Source organism: Festucalex cinctus, chromosome 21 (genome assembly GCF_051991245.1).
Source record: "Festucalex cinctus isolate MCC-2025b chromosome 21, RoL_Fcin_1.0, whole genome shotgun sequence".
Lineage (NCBI taxonomy): Eukaryota > Metazoa > Chordata > Actinopteri > Syngnathiformes > Syngnathidae > Festucalex > Festucalex cinctus.
The window spans coordinates 17,458,785-17,477,570 of record NC_135431.1 but is presented as its reverse complement, the minus strand read 5'-3'; the positions used below and the strand labels follow the sequence as shown (position 1 = coordinate 17,477,570).

Here is an 18,786-nt window from a genome sequence, read left to right as displayed (position 1 = left end):
CATAATAGCCTATACATAAAAAATAGCAATGCAATAATTATCAAATTAATTGTCATAATTTTTGCATTTCATTTTTAAACATGTACTTTAGGTACCCAATCTAAAGCAGTGTTTTATCATGTCTTAGCACAGCCAACGTGTTACATTAGAAACAAAAATCTGGAAAAGTGTCATGAAAAAGTGGATGCGCAGGTTTAGCATGCTCCTTCTGCCATCTAGTGGAAGAACACTTAACTGTTCTGCTTGTTGCTTTTCATCGCTAACATGAATAGATGAGCGAAGGTACATTATTTGTAGTAAATAAAACGGGGTGCAACCTCATATTTACATTATGGACAATTTAGTATTTTTTTATTTTTTTTTTATGGTTCTGGGATGTCGGAGGAAGCAATTTGTCATCACAATGGCGTCCATACTGTTTGAAGTAACTAACACACGAAGAAGAAAATATTTGTTTTTAACAATACATTTTATTCAAACTACACACACTTTGTTGATAATCGTGTAATATTTACAAGTCCATAGACATGTTGTTCATATTGAGTGCTGTGAATCTTGGTCATCTTTGGAAGACATCATTATTTGACCATGTTTGACATGAAAAACGAGACAATACATGTTAGTGTTCTTGCGTGTTTGCAGTGTGGGCAACTGTCAAGAGTCTGACTGACAGGCGGACGTTCCTGCTTTTCTTCTTCCTCCCACGGTGGCCAACGAGGAACATTTTTTTGGGCAGACATCCTCTGAGAGCAGCGCACACACCTGAAGAATACAAATGAGGAATTGAGTTGGACGGATGTCCTTTATGTTATCGTTATCTTTAACGCATTTTACAAGCTGTCATTCTGCGTTTGGCCACCAGAGGTTGACTTTACAAAGATAATCCTTACTTCGGATTGACAGTCTGTCTAGTTTAGACAGGGATTCCTTTCACAAAATGCAAGCAGAATAATAAATACATTTGTTAAACTGATGTTAAAGTCAAAATCGGACCCTGACTTACTTGCTGTTTGTGTACCTAATGTTGTGTCCACGACCGCGTGTGTTCAGGCCAAGTCGAGTTTCTTCTGCGTCTCGTTCAGTTTGTCTTGTAGCCTCTTCTTCCGCCAGTCCAGAAACTTCCTCCGCATCCTATTAGCCTGCCAACCAGCCGCGAAGCCCGCTAGGAAGGAGACGACGACTGCCGCTTGCACTGACCTCTCCGAGAAGTCTGCCATGAACGCATCTGTCAACTAGCCGCGCGATACCGGAAGTAAAATGACAGGTACAAGTCTCGCGATATTTCACGTTAAGGTATGCGGAAGTATCCTACCGGGATGTGTGCTCACGCACATGTTTTTGCTAAATTTGGTGGCTTAAATTGTAGTTTAAGTTGTAATTATAATGTGGACAAAATTCCTGTTAAACTATCTGTTTTCCACAAACAAGTTTTTTTGGCATGGTCAATGATTTACAAGCATAATTTTTCGCCACATAAATATACAATATGGAACAACAAAGACATTTTATACAAGAACAAATCTCTTTATTTCTCTGACTGGGTAGAGAAAAAGGTGCTTTTCGTCCGGCAGTTATTTGACAGCAATGGGCAACTCATGTCTTATTTAGAGTTTTTGAATACCTACAAATTTCGAGTTTCGCCAAAACAATATGCTATTGTATTTAATGCAATACCGACTGGAGTTAAAATGCTTTTTAAAAATAATTCTGTATTGCCCTGTCCTCTTTCTCTCCCCAGTATTTTAGAGACAGAGATTGGTCATTTCTGTCTGACATCAAGTAAAGATGGCAATAAGAAAATTCGTGCTCTGTTTCAGAAAAATATTGTCACAATCTCATATGTTGTGTCCTATTGGAATTGTTTTGTTACAGACATTAATTGGAAAAAGGTCTGGTCTATTCCAAATAAGTATTTGCTGACAAATAAGGTGAAGGAAGTGTCCTTTAAGATTTTACATAAATATTATCCGGCCAACCACTATATGACCAAGTTCAAAAGGGACATCGACACAAACTGCTGATTGTGTGGAACCCACCCAGAGACAGTTCAACACCTCTTCTGGATCTGTGGACACACTCGGACTTTTTGGAAAGAGTTTAGTAATTTTGTTATTAGGCATCTATATAGAGACTTTTTGTTGAAATGGGAAAATATAGTGTTTTGTTTCTTTAGGAAGTATGTTAATGAAGATATATTTTTTATTATTAATCTGTTAATACTTATGGCGAAATTCTTTATTCATAAATGCAAGTATGGAAATCAAAAACCCAACTTCACACACTTTCACATTGACATGCTCACCTATATTAGACTTATAAATGGCTCTCATAACAGGAAGGCTATGAAAACTATCACTATTTGTAAAAAATATAGATTGTTTGACTGTACATGAAACCCCTGGCATTATTGTTTTGTTTAGTAGTGTTGTCTTTGTTTTGTGTTGTACTTAAGTATATTGATATATGTTCCATTTTGTTCAAATCATTATTCTGATTTGTACTTGTTCTTTGGTTTAATAAAGGAAAAAAAAAAAAAAAGTGTGCTCACGCACAGACGGAAAATAAATAAACGCCCTAGCCAAAGGGTCCTCTTGAGTAAAATAAATAAATAAATAAATTAATTATTATTAATAATAATAATAATAATAATAATAATAATAATAATTTAAATGTTCAATTTATTTTATTTAGTCGGAACAGTGCATGTTAATGAACATCACATGGGACACATGCATCTCTTGTCCCCAGGCAGATCACATAAACAAATCAAGGAGAAAAGGCATACAAAAAAATATACAAAGCAACAGATGTTACTATATTCGACACTTAATTCCCTTTAAAATTAAATATAATACATAGATGGACCTCAAAATTTGACAAAGTTGCAGAAATTTTTAATGTTGCCAGATGCAAATCATTGGAAAAACAATTCCAATCGCAAGCCTATATTTCGGATTTTCGACCCATTAAAAGAAGTTTGACTTCACCAGATGAAATCAGACTAAACTTTGAAGATCACATAAGCTTACAAATAATTCATCTTCTGAGGCATAATCAGCCAACGTTAAGTTCTTTTATTGTTGCTCCTCGTAGTATTTTGTTTATTAAATGAGGTCATATTGAAGTGCCATTTGGGAAAGTCGCCAAGTTGACAACACTGGGCCTGCTGCAGTCGACTGTTACACAATTTTGTACAGTAGGTGGTGGTATGCAACTATACGTTTCTTGCAATCAGCCATTAACAGAAAGAAGAAGACGAGTATGAATGCGTCACAAGATGCTCGACTTGCTATTGGCTGAGTGCGAAATTTGAACACTAACCAGGAACATCAGGAAGGCGTAAGCGAGCGTTCGCTCGAAATGGATGTGTCTACTTGTTTAAAGTAAGTTAAGAAAAGCTACTTTATTTGTGATTCCTTTGTGCTGAGGTATAGCTTACTGTATTTCGTTTTTCTTCTCATGGCTTTTGGCTTAATAATGATGCAAAATTCACCGGGCTAAAAAGGTACTGCCTCAGCGCATAAGACGATCAAACATCTGCGTAACAATGAACTGTATCGTCTTTTTATTTATATATATGTTTTTTGGACTGGCCACCTCAAATGCATCCTGCCAAATTTGTGCTTTTCTGAAAAGTTATAAATAAAGAATTACAAAAAAAAAAGTGCTTTTCGACACATAGGGGAGAGTGGGGTAAGATGAGCCAATGTTTACTTATTTTGTTCTGGATTCAAGGAAAAACTACATAGAGACAAAATGAAAACATATTATTCTGTTATTTCAGGATGTCCGCTATAAAATGAAATGATCAGAATGCAATGCATCTCTGCCAAAGCTTCACAAAATAATGACCTTTCAAAAAAAAAATGGTATTGTCTCAATTTGCCCCAGGTCAGGGGTAAGATGACCCATATCAAGGGGTAAGTTGAGCCATAACGTGTAAACCAAGTTTTGTTTTTTGTTTTTGTTTTTTGTTTTTTAAATGAACCTGTGCATATTTTTGTAACAATCAATTTTGAACTAAGAACAACACACCACAAACAAAATTTGCTGTTTCAGTACCATCTAGCTACTCAAAAGGAAAGGTTTATGTACTTCCTACCGGCTAAACCTTTCTCTGTCCAGTTATCAGGGGTAGGAATGTTATTCCTATTAGCCAATTCTAAAGCCAGTTCACAACATTTCTTTGGAGTAAGGCCATGAAACTGCCCTGCAAGCTTCTTAATGTGTTCTGCAAGCTCTTTCTTGATCTCTTCTGAGAAGACTTATTGCTTCTGCCGTTCCACCATATCATACAACTGTTTTTACTTCCTTTACAGCTCTCTTTTTCATGTACCTGCTCAATGTTGACCTGTCTATTTCTTTCATTTGCCACTGATCTGATGGACTTTCCCCTCTTGACTTCATTGACTGCTCTTCAAAAGGTGTTGAGCCCCAACTTGTTTCCCTCTTATAGGTTCTCGGCATGCTACCTTTTTTTCTTCTTCTTCTTCTCTATGCTGATTAAAATATGACAAACACCTGCCTAGATACAAGGGGTTGCTTAACTTACCCAGTGGCTTATCTTACCCCACCCCACCCTACCCTACATACTGCTGGTGTATATTTACGACAGACCTGCTGAAGTAGAGTTATCCATAGTGTGGAGAGCCAAATTTGTGCAGCTGTACATACAGTACATTGTCGTCCTGCGATTTGAATCACATGTACACCCCATTTGACAGAGCGTTTGAAAGCCGTTTCAGCGCATACATGGGAGATGACCCCCTGGATGCCTGGCTCAAGTGAGTCTCTTTTCTTCTCATTTAGTGACTGACCAGAAGCTGAACAAACATCACATTAATAATAGTCATCGTCACTTTTCTTTTCTGTGTTCACTTGGCAGGTTTGTGGAGTACTTGGATGAAAATTTACCTGCAGACGGCAGTAGCGAAATGTCGCTGGTGCTCGCCAGGCTGGTGCAGAACTTTCTCAGTGTGGAGCGATATGCCGACGACGAGCGATTTGTCAACATGTGCATCAGATATGTAAGTGTGTGTGACGGGGTTCCAGTCATGGCAATTTGATTTATAGACAGTAAACCCAAATAGAAAGCGCTCTTACGGAAGTTTGTTGTTTGCAGGCCGCGTACTACGCCGAGCCCATCGCCCTGTTCGATCACATCTTCAGTGAGGGCGTGGGCACCAGGACAGCGGCGCTCTATGTGGCCTGGGCTCAGTGCTTTGAGCAAAAAGCAATGACGGAGCAAGCAGATGCTGTTTACCTCAAAGCTCTGGAGAACCAAGCCCGGCCCACTGATAATGTCGTGGAAGAGTACAGGTAAAAACTTCCTACCTTCCTCAGCGAGAGCTCAATCACTGAATTTCATATTGTCATATTTGCTAACTCAAAATTCTACATGTGATCCCCAGGAAGTTTCAGGTCAGAAGCAGAAGCCAGGAAACGGTGTCAGAAGGTGAGAGGTCGGAGGTCGTTTTGTCTCATTTTGGTGTTGTCATCTGCTGCTCATGTGTTGCCGCCGGATGTGATGCAGGAGCTCCGACGCTGCCGCAGAATCCTCACCCGCCATCAGACAGTGTGCCCGCTGCTACATCACAGGTGCTCGTCTCCATTTCATGAACACTAGCAACTCTGTTAGGGCAGAAATTATTTAGTGGAATAATTCAATGAGAGAGAAAAAATAATGGTGAGGTTTTCAGTCGCCTTATTGAACAAATGTCATACATGACATGATTTGTCCAAAGCTACTTGTGACACCTGAGCTCTCAACAGTGTGCCGGAGCAACGAACGGTTAGCCAGTTAGCACGCAGCCATTAATTTGCGCGAAAAGCAGCCTTGAGTAAAGTGCAATCATGGATTCTAACTAGGGATAGACCGGCTGATTATTGGCGCTAAAATTGGCCATTTAGATGCATATCGGTATCTGCCTTTAAAAATAAAAAATAAAAAAATAAATGCGACTATCGATAAAAGGTCAATTTGAAACCTTTTTAATCCCAGGGAACTATTTGTTTAAATTTTCAGTTAATTTTATAAGAGATGATGCTGCACCTTTTTGTTTTTGTTCGACATTAAAACAAAGACGTGAAAGTTTAAGATTTCAGGTGTTTTTAAATTTTGGAAAAAAATATTGTGTTTACTTTAAGTTTTCATTTAACTTTTTTAAGACTTACTGATAACCTTGGGAGCTCCATGAACATTTTTTTTTTTAGAAATTTAAAATAAAGTCTGTTGTTTAATAATATAAAAAAAATCAACATTTTGAAAAGTCTGAAAATTGTTAAATAAACATGTTTTAAGACATTACAATAGCCATTAGCCAATATTTTTTTCCTCCCTTTTTGCTGAAAATGAATATTGGTTATTGGCCTCCTCGACTACTAATAATCGGTCAGTATCGGCCCTGGAAAAAAAAACGGATATATCTCTCATTCAAACAATATTCCATATCGCTGCAGCCCCAAACGAAACCTCCGTCTGCTTCTACTCAGCCCACATCCGAGCTCCAACCCAGTGAGCCCGTTTACGTCCGCACGTAAGTCCCAACAATGATGCGCAAACTACACAGCAGGACATCAAACATACGTAGACACATTTTTTGTGGCCTTTGCCCTCCAGAGTTTCGAGGTCCTCCAGCCACCCGCCCGAGCGCAGCGAGCGGGCGTTTGTGAGCATGTACTCCAAGGACGCGCTGACGTCGGAAGCATTCGAGCTTTGCTTCGAGGAAGTGCGGGCGCGGTTGTACTTTCAGAAGAGGCAGCAGCAACGGGAGGCCGAGGAGCGACTAGGATATAAATGCGGAGGGGAGGGGTCATCGTCGTCACTGTCACCTCCTCCGCCAGCGTCTGACCCATGTCCCGTTGCCGCACGTGAAGCGGAGCATTTGGAGCGGAAGGATGATGAGGCTGTTTCCAGGCTTCGGCACCAAGTCCACGAGATGAGCAGGAAGGTGGTCATCAACTCCACAATGGTGATGATGATGATGATGATGATGATGATGATGAAGAACTGTGCCGCCCGACTTGCTTTTTCTTTTCCCTCTGCTGGCATCCAAACGTCTGCTTTTGCTTCCCCAGGTATGCCATCAGGGGCCCCAAGAAGGCTGGAGTGAAACACAACGCCAGGAGAATGTCAATGGTGATTTGCATGTGCACTAAAAGTCATGTTGTTCCTACCAAAACCCAGAGTTTGAGCTTTCATGTGTGCGTGTTTATGCATGACAGCACCACAGCAAAACGCGCACGTTTCCCACATTACTCCCAGCAACTCTCTGAGCTCCCAGCACGCCACTGCCACGCCGTCAAACGTGACACCATCGCCCACCGTCAACACGCGCCAGGCCCTGGGTGAGCACCTCTTCTTTGCCAGGCAACCAAAAACAAAAACAAAAAAACCTCTCCCAAAACATAGTCTTGTTTAGTTGACTTGAACAGTGCCACTTATGCGTGTGTGTTTCAGATGTGATCATGGGAATGTTTCAGTTCCCCACGCTGGCCGAGGAACCCTCAAGTGACACATCAGCGGTCGTCACCAGCGGGAAGCCGTCGGATGATGCAAACGGTAAGCGCCTCCTGTCACTTCACGCCATCCTCTATCAGATAGGATCACTTGGAGCAAATGAAAGGAAGTCTTAAACATCCAAAAGATCAAGTTACTAAAATCTTTTAGTCTAATGAAAGTCAAGCTTATTGCTAATGTGTAATCCGAAACGCCATAGAAAAAGGAAATTAGCATAGCTGTTCTCATTCTAACCCACACGATGTTCGGGCATCACATCATCACTACTAAACAAATAAAGTGTTGCTAACAATTTTGTGTGTTTTTTTTTAATCTCTAAACTGATTTGATCTTTTTTCTGAAATTCACAAATTTCACAGGCATTTTTTCCCCAACACCAAATCCCTTAATTTTTTTTCGTTTGCTTTTTGCCCTTTTTTTGTCTTTTTGAGGAAATATGATGATGTGATACCCAGCCATGATGTGACTTTTTTTTTTTTTTTTTTCTCGTGTATTCCAATTATCTTTTTCAGCAAGTGTAGCAATTTTGAGGTGGTTCCCCTTTGCCCAAGAAAGGTTATGGGCGGTATCCAAATTCTCACAGAAGCCATTCAGTACTTTGACAAACAAACTATTAAAAAACAAAAACTTAATGACTTTTAAATCTGCAATATATCAGTGGAACAGTATGCAACTTTGGCCACTTGCTGCCTCACAGGCTCCGCCCAACTGGTCAATTCTACCGCCGTAAAGTCCTTCACCATCTACCAGGATGACGTCAGGTCAGTCGCCAGATGATCATCATTTAATAAAAGAAAATTCTGGATTTACATGTGCCTCCATTATGCAAGTTTTTGATTTTTCTTTTTTGTTTTTCTTTCTTTTTTATTTTCTTTTTTCCTTTTTTTCTTTCTTTTTTTCTTCTTTCTTCTTTCTTTTTTCTTTTTTGTTTTTCTTTCTTTTTTTTCCTTTCTCTTTTTTCTTATTTGTTTGTTTCTTTCTTTTTGTGCACCAAAATTCAGCAAGCCTCATATCACCACTTGAGTCACTTCAACATTTTTTTAAAATGTTTTTATAGTCTCATGCCATTTGTGTCAACTCATAAGCAAAAAAGAAAATGATCTTGTTGTGCAGTGCTGCCGCTTCCCACACGCTGGGCAAGAGCAAAGAAACGCGAGGCCGAGGCTTGACGGAGAATCTGCCGTCCACTGTGAGTCGGATACAGTTGACATTGGATGATGGTGTCTTGCCACTTTACTGACACATTGGCTGTATGCCAGGAAGCCAATATGGCGGCGGCAGCAGGGTGGTCCCAGCAGGACAAGATGGCCAACGAGGCGAGCGTGTGGGCCGAGGGATGGCTGGCGGCGTGTCCCAACAACACGGCCGACTTTGCCCCGGCGGCGCGCTGCGTGTCCACGCCCTTCGCGCACACATGGACCGGCAACGCATTCCAGGGCACAGGTAACACTTTGTATTTATTTTATATTTTTTGTATATTTTCTTTTTATAAATATATATTTTTGAATTTTTGTATTTCCAGTAGATGCTACATGCGCTGACAGAGAAGGCGACGAAAACACTTTCATCAGACGTCCGTGTAAACTCAGGTGAGAGGCTGAATTTCCCACCCCTCACTTCCTCTTCCTATTCACGAGGGAATTCTTTGTAAATATGTTTTGGTCCTGTTGAACAAACTTTTTTTTTTTTTTTTTTTTTTTTTTTTTTTTTTTTTTTTTTAATAATCAACTTGCACATATGACTTGATTTGTGTCGTATTTGATACATCAGGTCACAATGCTTTAAATCATACTATAAAAAATAATAAAAAAATAAAATAAATAATAATAATAATAATAATAATAATAATAATAATAATAATAATAATAAATAAATAAATAATAAATAACTAAAAAAAAATTATAAATTTCAAAAATATAATAAATAATAATAATAATAATAATAATAATGAGCAGACATTATCAAACATATTAGTATTTCCCAAAATCAGAAATAACATTTCCCACTATTAATAAATAGCCTACAGGTGCCTCTTACAAGGTTGCTGGAAAAAAAGTCATCAGCTGGTGTGATACTGCCATCTAATGGATTATCCGTGCAATGCATGCGTCAGATCATCTACGTCAGGGTTTTAATTGGGGAAAAAGAGGGCTCAAAATGTCTTGTATTTAATATGATGCGTTTGGCGTTTTTAGGTTAATACCTAGACCAGAGGTCTGCAACCTGCGGCTCTAGAGCCACATGTGGTTCCCTTTCCTGTAGCTCCCTGTGGAACTCTTTCCAAAAAAAAAAAGGGGGGGGGGGGTAATAGGAGTAGAAATTAATATTGTTTACATATTTATTTTTTCGATAAAATAGCCTTCAAACGAATGAATCATTAAATAAAAAATGAATAATTAAATATTAAAAAAAAAAATCAGTCCAAATTTTTAAGTTGTCAGAAAAAGAGATGTGAGGTAGATGGAAAAGTTTTTAAAAATGGCCAAAAAGTGACCATAACATGTCCACATAATTTCAAATAATGTCAAAAGAAAAGTTGACAGAAAAAATGTCCAAAAATAGCCATAAAATGTCCAAAAAAGGAAGAAGAGAGGCAGAAAATGACCATATTTCCACAAAAATGTCAGAAATTTGACAGAAAGGCGTGAATGTCTAAAAATATATGACAAATTATCCCAAAACGGATGACAAAAGGTAGAAGAAAATGAGCTTCTTTGTATTGGATACTGTGTTATGATGCAGCTCTAATTATCTTTTGCACATGCTTCTTCATCAGCTTCGTTCATCATAATGTTTCAAAATAAATATTTTGCGGCTACAGACAGATTTTTGGTTATTCATTTGGTCTAAAATGGCTCTTTGATAGAAAAGGTTGCTGACCTCTAACCTTGACCAGATGATTGGAAAATGTGCTACATGGGCTCCCTCTAGTGGTGCACGTAGAATCACTAACATAAGGTTGCAGTGACTTCAGATTGTTTTTCTTTATTTTGATTTAATTCTGTTATTTATTCATTTATTTATTTATTTTAATCAAGCTAAATTGAGTTTGAAATACTTACTTGGCTTCTTGCACGCCTCCTCCGACTCAGTCCCATCATCGAGCAGAGTCCGCCTGACGAAAAGCCTTCCGGCAGCCAGCCGGCGTCCTCCTTCGCAGCACACGCCGGGACCATCGTGGGCGAGGCACTCGCCAGCCATCAGCTGAGCTCCTCGTCCGCCACACTGGTGCAGGCCCCGCCGCCCCCCGTCGCGCTCTCCTTCGGAGACCGCACGGCACTCGGCGGCCCCTTGCCGGCCGCACGGCCTTTTACAATCGCGGACGATTTGCAGCAGGATTACTACCCGCACAAAAATGCCACCGCGAGCCTCCAGATCCTCGTCAGTCCGGCGTCCGCCGACCAACACGTGGCAAGAGGAGTAAAAGTAGAGGAGAACCTCTATGGTGAGTTTTACGAACAGTAAAAGTTCATGTTGATCCTGAGAAGAACCTGAATACGAGCACTCATTTGTGTTTGCGTGTCAGAATCGCAGGGAAGCGGAATCAAAGTTTCCCACGTCACTCCCAACAACTCAGTCAGCTGCCAGCAAGCCGCTACCACTCCGGCACGCGTGCCCCCGTCGCCCACCGTCAACACGCGCGAGGCTCTGGGTGAGCACCTCTTCTTTGCCAGGCGAACACAAAAGACACATCCAGTGGCGCCTTAGCATACAGTGACGCGACTACAAACGTTTTGGGAAAACCGGCCTTAATTCACATTTTATTTTTTTATTTTGTTTAATATTTGTTTTATTAATATTAATTTGTATTTATTTATGTTTTATTTACATTATTATTATTTTATTTTTATTTTTTAATTTGTTTCAAAATTTTTATTTTGCTTTTATTTGAAGCAAAAAGAAATGTTGAGATATATGAGCGTTTTGAGTTTCAAGTGTGGTCAGCGCATGTATCTCAATGCACCACTGTAGATACTGAAATAATGACCATAACATCTCTGTTCACTCATAAACATAGGCCTTCAGTTAGCATCAACAATGGCGTGTCTGTGCGTGTGTGTGTTGCAGACGTGATCATGGGAATGTTCCAGGCCCCCACGATGACCGAACACCCATTGAGTGACATGTCAGCGTTTGTAACCAGTGAGAAGCCGGCCGATGATGCGAACAGTAGGCACCGTTCGCAAATGAATAACATCACTTTGACAAAAGGAAAAGAAGACTCTCTGGCTAAACAAGAGGCTCGGTGTGCTTGCTTCCGGATGTTTATTTGCCACTCCCATTTGAGGGTTTCTGTAAAGCTGAAACCAAAGAGGTTTTATTTACCAAAAAGCTTAACTGAAGCGCATCTTTTAGGCCAATGATGGTCCACTAGCTTATTGCTAATATATAATGTAAAACGCCACTGACAGGATAACTAAAATTAGCATTGTTGTCCATTTCATTAAAATTATAACTAGTGTTGTTCCGATACCGGTATCGGCAGAGGCGCCGATATTGCATTAAAACAGTGGTATCGGTATCGGTGAGTACTCACAAGTAACATGCCGATACCATTAATTCCAACGCTAATATAGGACTTTGGATGCAGCATCTTGTGTCTTGCTCGTGCATGACATTCGCTGAAATGTGACATGTTCACTACATGCCAATCTAAGATATCCTATTGGCCCTTGAATGCTCTGAACCAATGGCAGGACAGCTTTTTCATGTTGAGGAAAAAAAAGAAAACCTTAAGTATTGGTATGGTATCGGCCGATATTGCAAAGTTGGGTATCGAAATCGGTCTCGGGGCTAAAAAATGGTTTCGGAACAACACTAATTATAACAGATGGTTATAACAAAAACAACCCTGATGGCTTTTACGTTTGCAATATCACGGTGGAGCATCTTGTCAAACTTTGGTCTTTTTCCACTTCCCGCCTCACAGGCTCCGCCCCACAGGACAAGTATGCCACCACAGAGCCCTTTACCATCTACCAGGACGACAACAGGTCAGTCGGCCGATAATTGTCATTTGTCACTTGATAAAATGTTTCTGGAATAAATGGCCCATTGTGCCAGTTTTTCTGGTTTTGTTTTGTTTATTTTTTACTTTTTTCTTTAAATATGTTTTAAAAAAAAAAAAAAAACACTTGTTGTTCTGATAGCCCATTCTTGGGCCCGCCGCCATCTTTAAAACAAGCTGGGGGGGATGCATGTCGCCAGTCGCCACCCTTGTTACATGCCCGAACATGTTATACAGCATTATATGAAAAAAAAAAAAAAAAAAAAAAAAAAAAAAAAAAATTATGAATGATGATGATTTAAAAAATACAAAAATAAACAAACACACCATAACTTTAATTTGTGTGTAAAATAATGTCATCCAGGACGATTCCCCGTACAAGTTGCACTGGTCCATACCAACCCTTACATCTTGAAAGCCACATTTGTTGCTGCAAGGTGCTAAATACGCACAAGATCGAGCCATGATGAATCATAGCTCCAACTTGCCTGCATGGATTAGCCCAGCAACGCCCTCAAAAGAAGACTTGGGACTTGGCTTCTGAATGACACCTCGCTTGGTCCAATGGGGTATGTGCCACGGAAGAGGCGTGCGTGACTTCGTACTTCCGTGTTTCTGCTCATCAGCTTTGATTCCGGTTCCGGGTTGCAAAGTGTGGGCCGCGTTCCAACACTCACGTCCCCCCACCCCTGCGGCCCCCCAACCAAGTGCTCCCGTCAATTGGAACGCGCAATCGAGGGGCACAAAGTCGGAACCACAAGTATTGGGACGCGGCCCACATATCATGAACCGTAACCGGAAATCAAAGCTGATGTGCAAAAACAGTCCCGCCCCTTCCGTGGCATATGGGGTATATCCCACGGAAGAGGCGGGACATGATTTTGCACATCAGTTTGTTTCCGGTCCGAGTTGCGAACGCGCAACCGAGGGGCACAAAGTCGGAAGCACATGTATTTTTGACGCAGACCACACGTCGCAAACCGAACCGGAAACAAACTATTGTGCAAAAACAGTCCCGCCTCTTCCGTGGCATATACCCCATACCCCATAGAAAGATGTTTTGTAAGTCACAAGATCCACACAACCCAATGGACGACATTGTGGGTGAAAAGATCCTCCCTTCAAAGCTCCATTCGTCACTTGAGCCAGTCATCGTGAAGCTTGTTGGTACTTGACGTATTGAAAAGCCAATGAGATTCTCAAAATGTAGATGTCCTGGCTGCCAAGGTATCTTTTTTTTTAAAACAAACACACTATGCGTAACACTCCAACGTAATAAAGCCACATTATCGTCACTGCAACCTGCCAAATGCGCACAATATTCACACATTCTTAAGGTCGTTTGAGTTAGTACGCAAGGTTAGGCCTCTCCAACCATGTACACCAACAAAAGGAGGTTAGATGGGTCATAGGGGATGGATTGACCTAACTTGGGCGTTTTTTGTTGTTGTTTTTTTTCTCTCCTCTCCTCCCACCCCTTGAAAACCAAGCTGCGCTCGTGACAGCGGCATCATAACGCGTCGTATGTCTTTGATACATTTGCTTTGATTTCATGGCAAAATGATGTCAAAATGTGGATTTGGTCTCTCAACTATGGCTAGAATTGAATAGTGACAAATTCAAATGAATTTTTATCATTCTTGACCCGGGTTTTCAAGGATTCCTCCAAAAGGCACACTTTTGTTGTTCATTTTCTGTAATATTATTGTCAAACTGGAACTGGACCTAGGGAAGACTTCAAGCTTTGATCCTGTAGTGTTTTCCAGTCCGCCACACCTTTCTACATTCATTTTCAAGGTATATTTTGTAAAAAATGATTATTTGTAATTCAAACTTCAATTGCTCAGTGCCAGTAGCGCTTAAAGAGATTCTGACTGTTGGGGAGGAAAAAAAAATCTGTGTTATCTTTAAAAAGTGCTCAAAACTATGCTGATACTTGGCTGTTTTCAGCAAAATAAGGGTTTCTTGAAACAGTCTTGTGCTATTCATATGCAAAAAATGATGTTTGTTTTGTGTGTGTGTGCGCGCAGTGCCGTCTCTTCCCGCACGCTGGGCAAGAGCAAAGCAACGCAAGGTCGAGGCTTGTCAGAAAATCTGCCGACCGCCGTGAGTTGGATACGATTGACGTTCGATGTTTGCGTATCGAATGATTGAATTGAGTTTTTGTATGCGGTGGTGTGGTCCCGGCAGGACAAGATGGCCGACGAGACAAGCATCGGGGGCGATGGCTGGCTGGCGGCGTGTCCCAACAACACGGTCGACTTTGCCCTGGCGGCGCGTTGCGTGTCCACGCCCTTCGCGCACAAAGGGCCCGGCGAAGCCCATGGCGCAGGTACCGCTTCCTGCTTCCTGTCGTATGGCAGTCGAGTAGATGATTGGCAGCTTGACGCCTTTCTCCGTGTTGTGTGGTTCCAGTGGACATGACATGCGCTGGCGAGGAGGCCAACAAAAACACTTTCATCGGACATATGCAGAAGCTCGGGTAAAAAAAAAAAAAAAAAAAATTCCTACCCGTCACTTCCTGTAATGTTGCAGTCGCGTCAATGTGTTTAATTTGGAAGTACTAACTGTCTTCTTGGGTGCCTCCTCTGTCTCAGTCCCATCACCGAGCAGAGTCCACCTGACGAGAAGTCTCCCGCCAGCGCCACCAATCAGTCAGCGGCTTCGAGGGTGTTCGAGAGGCCCAACGCCCACCAGCTGATCGCATCATGCTCCCCAGATGCGATGGCGTGGGCCCCCATGAGCCTCCCGTCCACCGACCAACACATGGCAAGTCCCGAGAAAGAGTGTCCTCGTCTCCCTGATGCAGCCCCGCGGAGCTCTGAATCCTGGAGCAGTGACTCGGACATCCTGTCCATCGACCAGCACATGGCAAGTCCGGAAAAAGAGCGCGGCAGGCTCTCCGACACTGCTCAGCTGGTCTCCGATCCCTGGAGCAGCGAGCTCATCTCGGACTTGTTGTCGAGGATGAACCCGCCGCTCACCTCTCACCCGCAATGCGTCATCTGGCAGCGCAGACTCCCGGACATCGCCGCCAAAAAGACCATCAGCATGGGTAACGACGATTTTGAAAGGTTTGGTTAGCATAGCGATGCTATGGGTTAGCCTAGCAAACATGGAGATGCTAACGCAGTGTTTATTAAGTTCGATCAAAATAGTGGTGGGACAAATCTGTGCAATTTCATTTCACGTGTTTACCGTATGGCGTTCCACAGGGTTCAATACTAGGGCCGTTGCTGTTTTCATGTATCTGTGCTGTCCCTGGGTTTAATCTTAAAACTAATGGAACACTTCCTTAAACTTCATGGAGATGGGCTATGTCTTGAATTTTTTATATTTTTTTGGGGGGGTGGGGGGGGGGTGGTTAGATTTTAGAATAAAGAAGAATTTGGTGAATGCGCATGGGAAACTGGTGGGGTTCAGTACCTCCAACAAGGTAAAGAATGCTTGTTCTCTGCGGCAGGAAAAGCATCTCTGCAAGTGGACCGCGTCCTCGGCCAAGGAGCGTTTGCAACCGTTTACCAGGCCACTAACCCTGCCAACTCTGCCAAAATGGTGTTGAAGGTAAGATGGTAGTGAGGACCAAAAATGCCAAAATAAAAAATAAATGAATAAAAATGGGGCGGCACGGTGGGAGAGTGGTTCGCACGTCCGCCTCCCAGTTCTGAGGACTCCGGTTTGAGTCCAGGCTCCGGCCTTCCTGGGTGGAGTTTGCATGTTCTCCCCGTGCACGCGCGGGTCTTCTCCGGGTACTCCGGTCTCCTCCCACATTCCAAAGACATGCATGGCAGGTTAATCGGGCGCTCCGAATTGTCCCGAGGTGTGCTTGTGAGTGTGGATGGTTGTTCGTCTCTGTGTGCCCTGCGATTGGCTGGCAACCAGTCCAGGTTGTACCCCGCCTACTGCCCAGAGCCAGCTGAGATAGGAGCCAGCACCCCCCGCGACCCTTGTGAGGAATAAGCGGTCAAGAAAATGGATGTATGGATGAATAAAAAAATGGATATAAAAAAATATAATTCAAATGTTGAAATGGGAAAAAATAAACATAAAAAAATACAAATAATAAAATATGCAAACATGAAAATATTAGATTCGAAAAATATAAAATATAAAAATAAGATATAAAAATAAATAAATGATGATATATATATATATATATATATATATATATATATATATATAACATAAATAATAATTGATTTGATTTATTGAACATATAAACACAAACAAAAAGCAGAGAAACTAAGAATTAAAAAAGAAAAGAAAAAAAAAACAATCATCACAGTTTACATGTTCAAAAGGGAGTAGGAAGAAGTTAAAAACTTATCTAGTCCTACCCCTTATACATTATATATTTAGACTTATCTCATTATTAATACAATACTAGGTTAATATTTTTAAAAATAAAATATATAAACCTGGTTATGAATAGAAATGCACTTGGACATGCGTGCATTTGCCAGCAACATATGTACATTAAATTCCTAGACATATACCATAATACATTTATAAATCATATACTCATATATACAATTTTCATGCTCTTATCTGACACAAGTAATTTTTTTTAACGTTACTTTTGAACAATTTTTTTAAACTCAACAAGTGAGTCACATCTTTTCAAGTCAATTCCCAAATAATAATAGAATTATATATAAAATTGTAGATAAAATTAAATGTCAGGAAATAAAAATGCTCTCCTCTCATTCTATTTACCCAAGACAAACTGAGGACAAATTGAATAACATTTCATGCTGACAGCGTATTATGCAGCATGAAATAAATAAATAAATGAGAGCAGAACGTTTTAATTTATAGATTGATATTTAAATGTGTCTATAGATTAACATATTTTTATTTTTTGAATCTCATTTTTTATGTTTGTATTTATTTTTAATTATTTGTGTGTTTTGTTGGTTCTAATTCCATTATATATATATATATATATATATATTTATTTATTTATTTTTTATTATATTTTTACATCCACTTTTATTTTCACTTTATTTATTTTGTCGTTTTTGGTCCTCAACAAGATGGCACATTTGACTATGATGTGTGAGAAACGTTTGAGGAAAAGCATTCAGTGTGTGACGTTGCCGTGTGCCGGAGCAGGTGCAGAAAACGGACAATCTGTGGGAGTTTTACATCAACACTCAGCTCGACCATCGCCTGCCTCCGTCCACCCGTCATTTGTTCGCCCGTATGCACTCGGTTCACGCCTTCACTGACGGCAGCATCCTGCTGGGCGAGCTCCACGGCTACGGAACCCTGCTGGTAGATGGAAAGCACCCCTGCTCCGTTTTTGCCCACTTTTCCGCAAAGTTGAAATCATTGCCGTGTTTTCTCATCAGAACGCGGCCAACGTTTACAAAAGCGACGTCGACAAAGTGATGCCTCAGCCGCTCGTCATCTACTTCGCTGTCTGCATCCTGCGAATGCTGGAGGAGCTGCACGCCGCTTGCATCGTCCACGCCGACGTCAAGCCCGACAACTTCGTTCTCGGGCAAAGGTACGCACACGTGCACATGCACGTGCACACGTATGGAGGACCAAAACTTCCAAAATTAAAAATAAATGACTAAAAGTAAAAATAAAAATGGATGTAAAAAAAAATATAATTCGAAAATTATATTAAAAAAAGATACAAATGTAAATAATAAGAGCTAAAAAAATTAATATTTATATATATATATAAATAAATATTAAATATGTATTTAATTTTTGAATTATATTTTTTTATATCTCTTTTTATTTTCCCATTTAGTCAGTTATTTATTTATTTATTTACTCTTGGGACCGCCCCCTCATTTTGAACATTTCAACTTGGGACTATGGCACAAAACAGCCAAAATTTAAAATAAATAGATGACTAAATAAATAAATAAATGACAAAGTGAAAAGTAAAAAAATCTAATTCAAAAATTAAATACAATTGTGTGTGTGTGTGTGTGTGTGTGTGTGTATATATACAGTGATACCTCGGTTTACGAACTTAATTGGTTCCCAGAGAGTGTGTGTAAGCCGAAAAGTTCTTCTTCCGAACATTTATTTCCCATAAGAAACCATTAAAATGAGAATAATCCGTTCTCAGGTCCCTATAAAACATAATTTTCTACTAAATAAGCCTTAAAACTACACAAAAATATACCTTATTTTTATTATTTATTTTCATTATTTTTTTATTGTATTGTAATTAAAGAAATAAATTTTACTGTATAATAAAGTCGTTTTATTTTACTGTGTGATGGTAGTTCTT

The 18,786-nt window shown here is 40.3% G+C and overlaps 2 protein-coding genes across 7 annotated transcripts in view; one reads left to right on the top strand and one right to left on the bottom strand.

Annotated features, from left to right (window-relative positions):
* Positions 1-450: 450 nt before the first annotated feature.
* On the bottom strand, positions 451-1,285 carry lnc.lemp (lncRNA encoded micropeptide). 2 transcript variants are annotated; one of them, XM_077510978.1, is made up of 2 exons: positions 1,019-1,285; positions 451-762 (listed from the first exon to the last, which is right to left on the bottom strand). In XM_077510978.1, the coding sequence occupies exon 1, from the start codon at positions 1,215-1,217 to the stop codon at positions 1,047-1,049; it is 171 nt and encodes a 56-aa protein (XP_077367104.1). In that variant the 5' UTR covers positions 1,218-1,285; the 3' UTR covers positions 451-762; positions 1,019-1,046. The 2 variants fall into 2 exon arrangements, with proteins under 2 accessions (XP_077367104.1, XP_077367103.1); XM_077510977.1 differs by having other exon boundaries at positions 1,004-1,275.
* Positions 1,286-3,308: 2,023 nt separating this feature from the next.
* The window catches only part of bub1 (BUB1 mitotic checkpoint serine/threonine kinase), an 18,630-nt gene continuing 3,152 nt past the window's right edge, over positions 3,309-18,786 (top strand). The window contains exons 1-26 of one of the 5 annotated variants that reach the window (XM_077511213.1): positions 3,309-3,383; positions 4,725-4,784; positions 4,886-5,027; positions 5,123-5,319; positions 5,412-5,455; positions 5,534-5,598; positions 6,493-6,536; positions 6,620-6,971; positions 7,078-7,138; positions 7,225-7,347; positions 7,460-7,561; positions 8,217-8,280; positions 8,633-8,708; positions 8,779-8,962; positions 9,042-9,108; positions 10,612-10,964; positions 11,046-11,171; positions 11,588-11,689; positions 12,450-12,513; positions 14,558-14,633; positions 14,718-14,859; positions 14,943-15,009; positions 15,125-15,582; positions 15,991-16,091; positions 17,643-17,804; positions 17,882-18,039. In XM_077511213.1, the coding sequence (XP_077367339.1) occupies positions 3,361-3,383; positions 4,725-4,784; positions 4,886-5,027; positions 5,123-5,319; positions 5,412-5,455; positions 5,534-5,598; positions 6,493-6,536; positions 6,620-6,971; positions 7,078-7,138; positions 7,225-7,347; positions 7,460-7,561; positions 8,217-8,280; positions 8,633-8,708; positions 8,779-8,962; positions 9,042-9,108; positions 10,612-10,964; positions 11,046-11,171; positions 11,588-11,689; positions 12,450-12,513; positions 14,558-14,633; positions 14,718-14,859; positions 14,943-15,009; positions 15,125-15,582; positions 15,991-16,091; positions 17,643-17,804; positions 17,882-18,039 (3,413 nt within the window). In that variant the 5' untranslated portion in view covers positions 3,309-3,360. Of the gene's footprint in view, positions 3,384-4,724; positions 4,785-4,885; positions 5,028-5,122; positions 5,320-5,411; positions 5,456-5,533; positions 5,599-6,459; positions 6,537-6,619; positions 6,972-7,077; positions 7,139-7,224; positions 7,348-7,459; positions 7,562-8,216; positions 8,281-8,632; positions 8,709-8,778; positions 8,963-9,041; positions 9,109-10,611; positions 10,965-11,045; positions 11,172-11,587; positions 11,690-12,449; positions 12,514-14,557; positions 14,634-14,717; positions 14,860-14,942; positions 15,010-15,124; positions 15,583-15,990; positions 16,092-17,642; positions 17,805-17,881; positions 18,040-18,786 lie in introns of all 5 variants that reach the window. The other 4 variants (XM_077511211.1, XM_077511210.1, XM_077511212.1 and 1 more) reach the window with 4 other exon arrangements.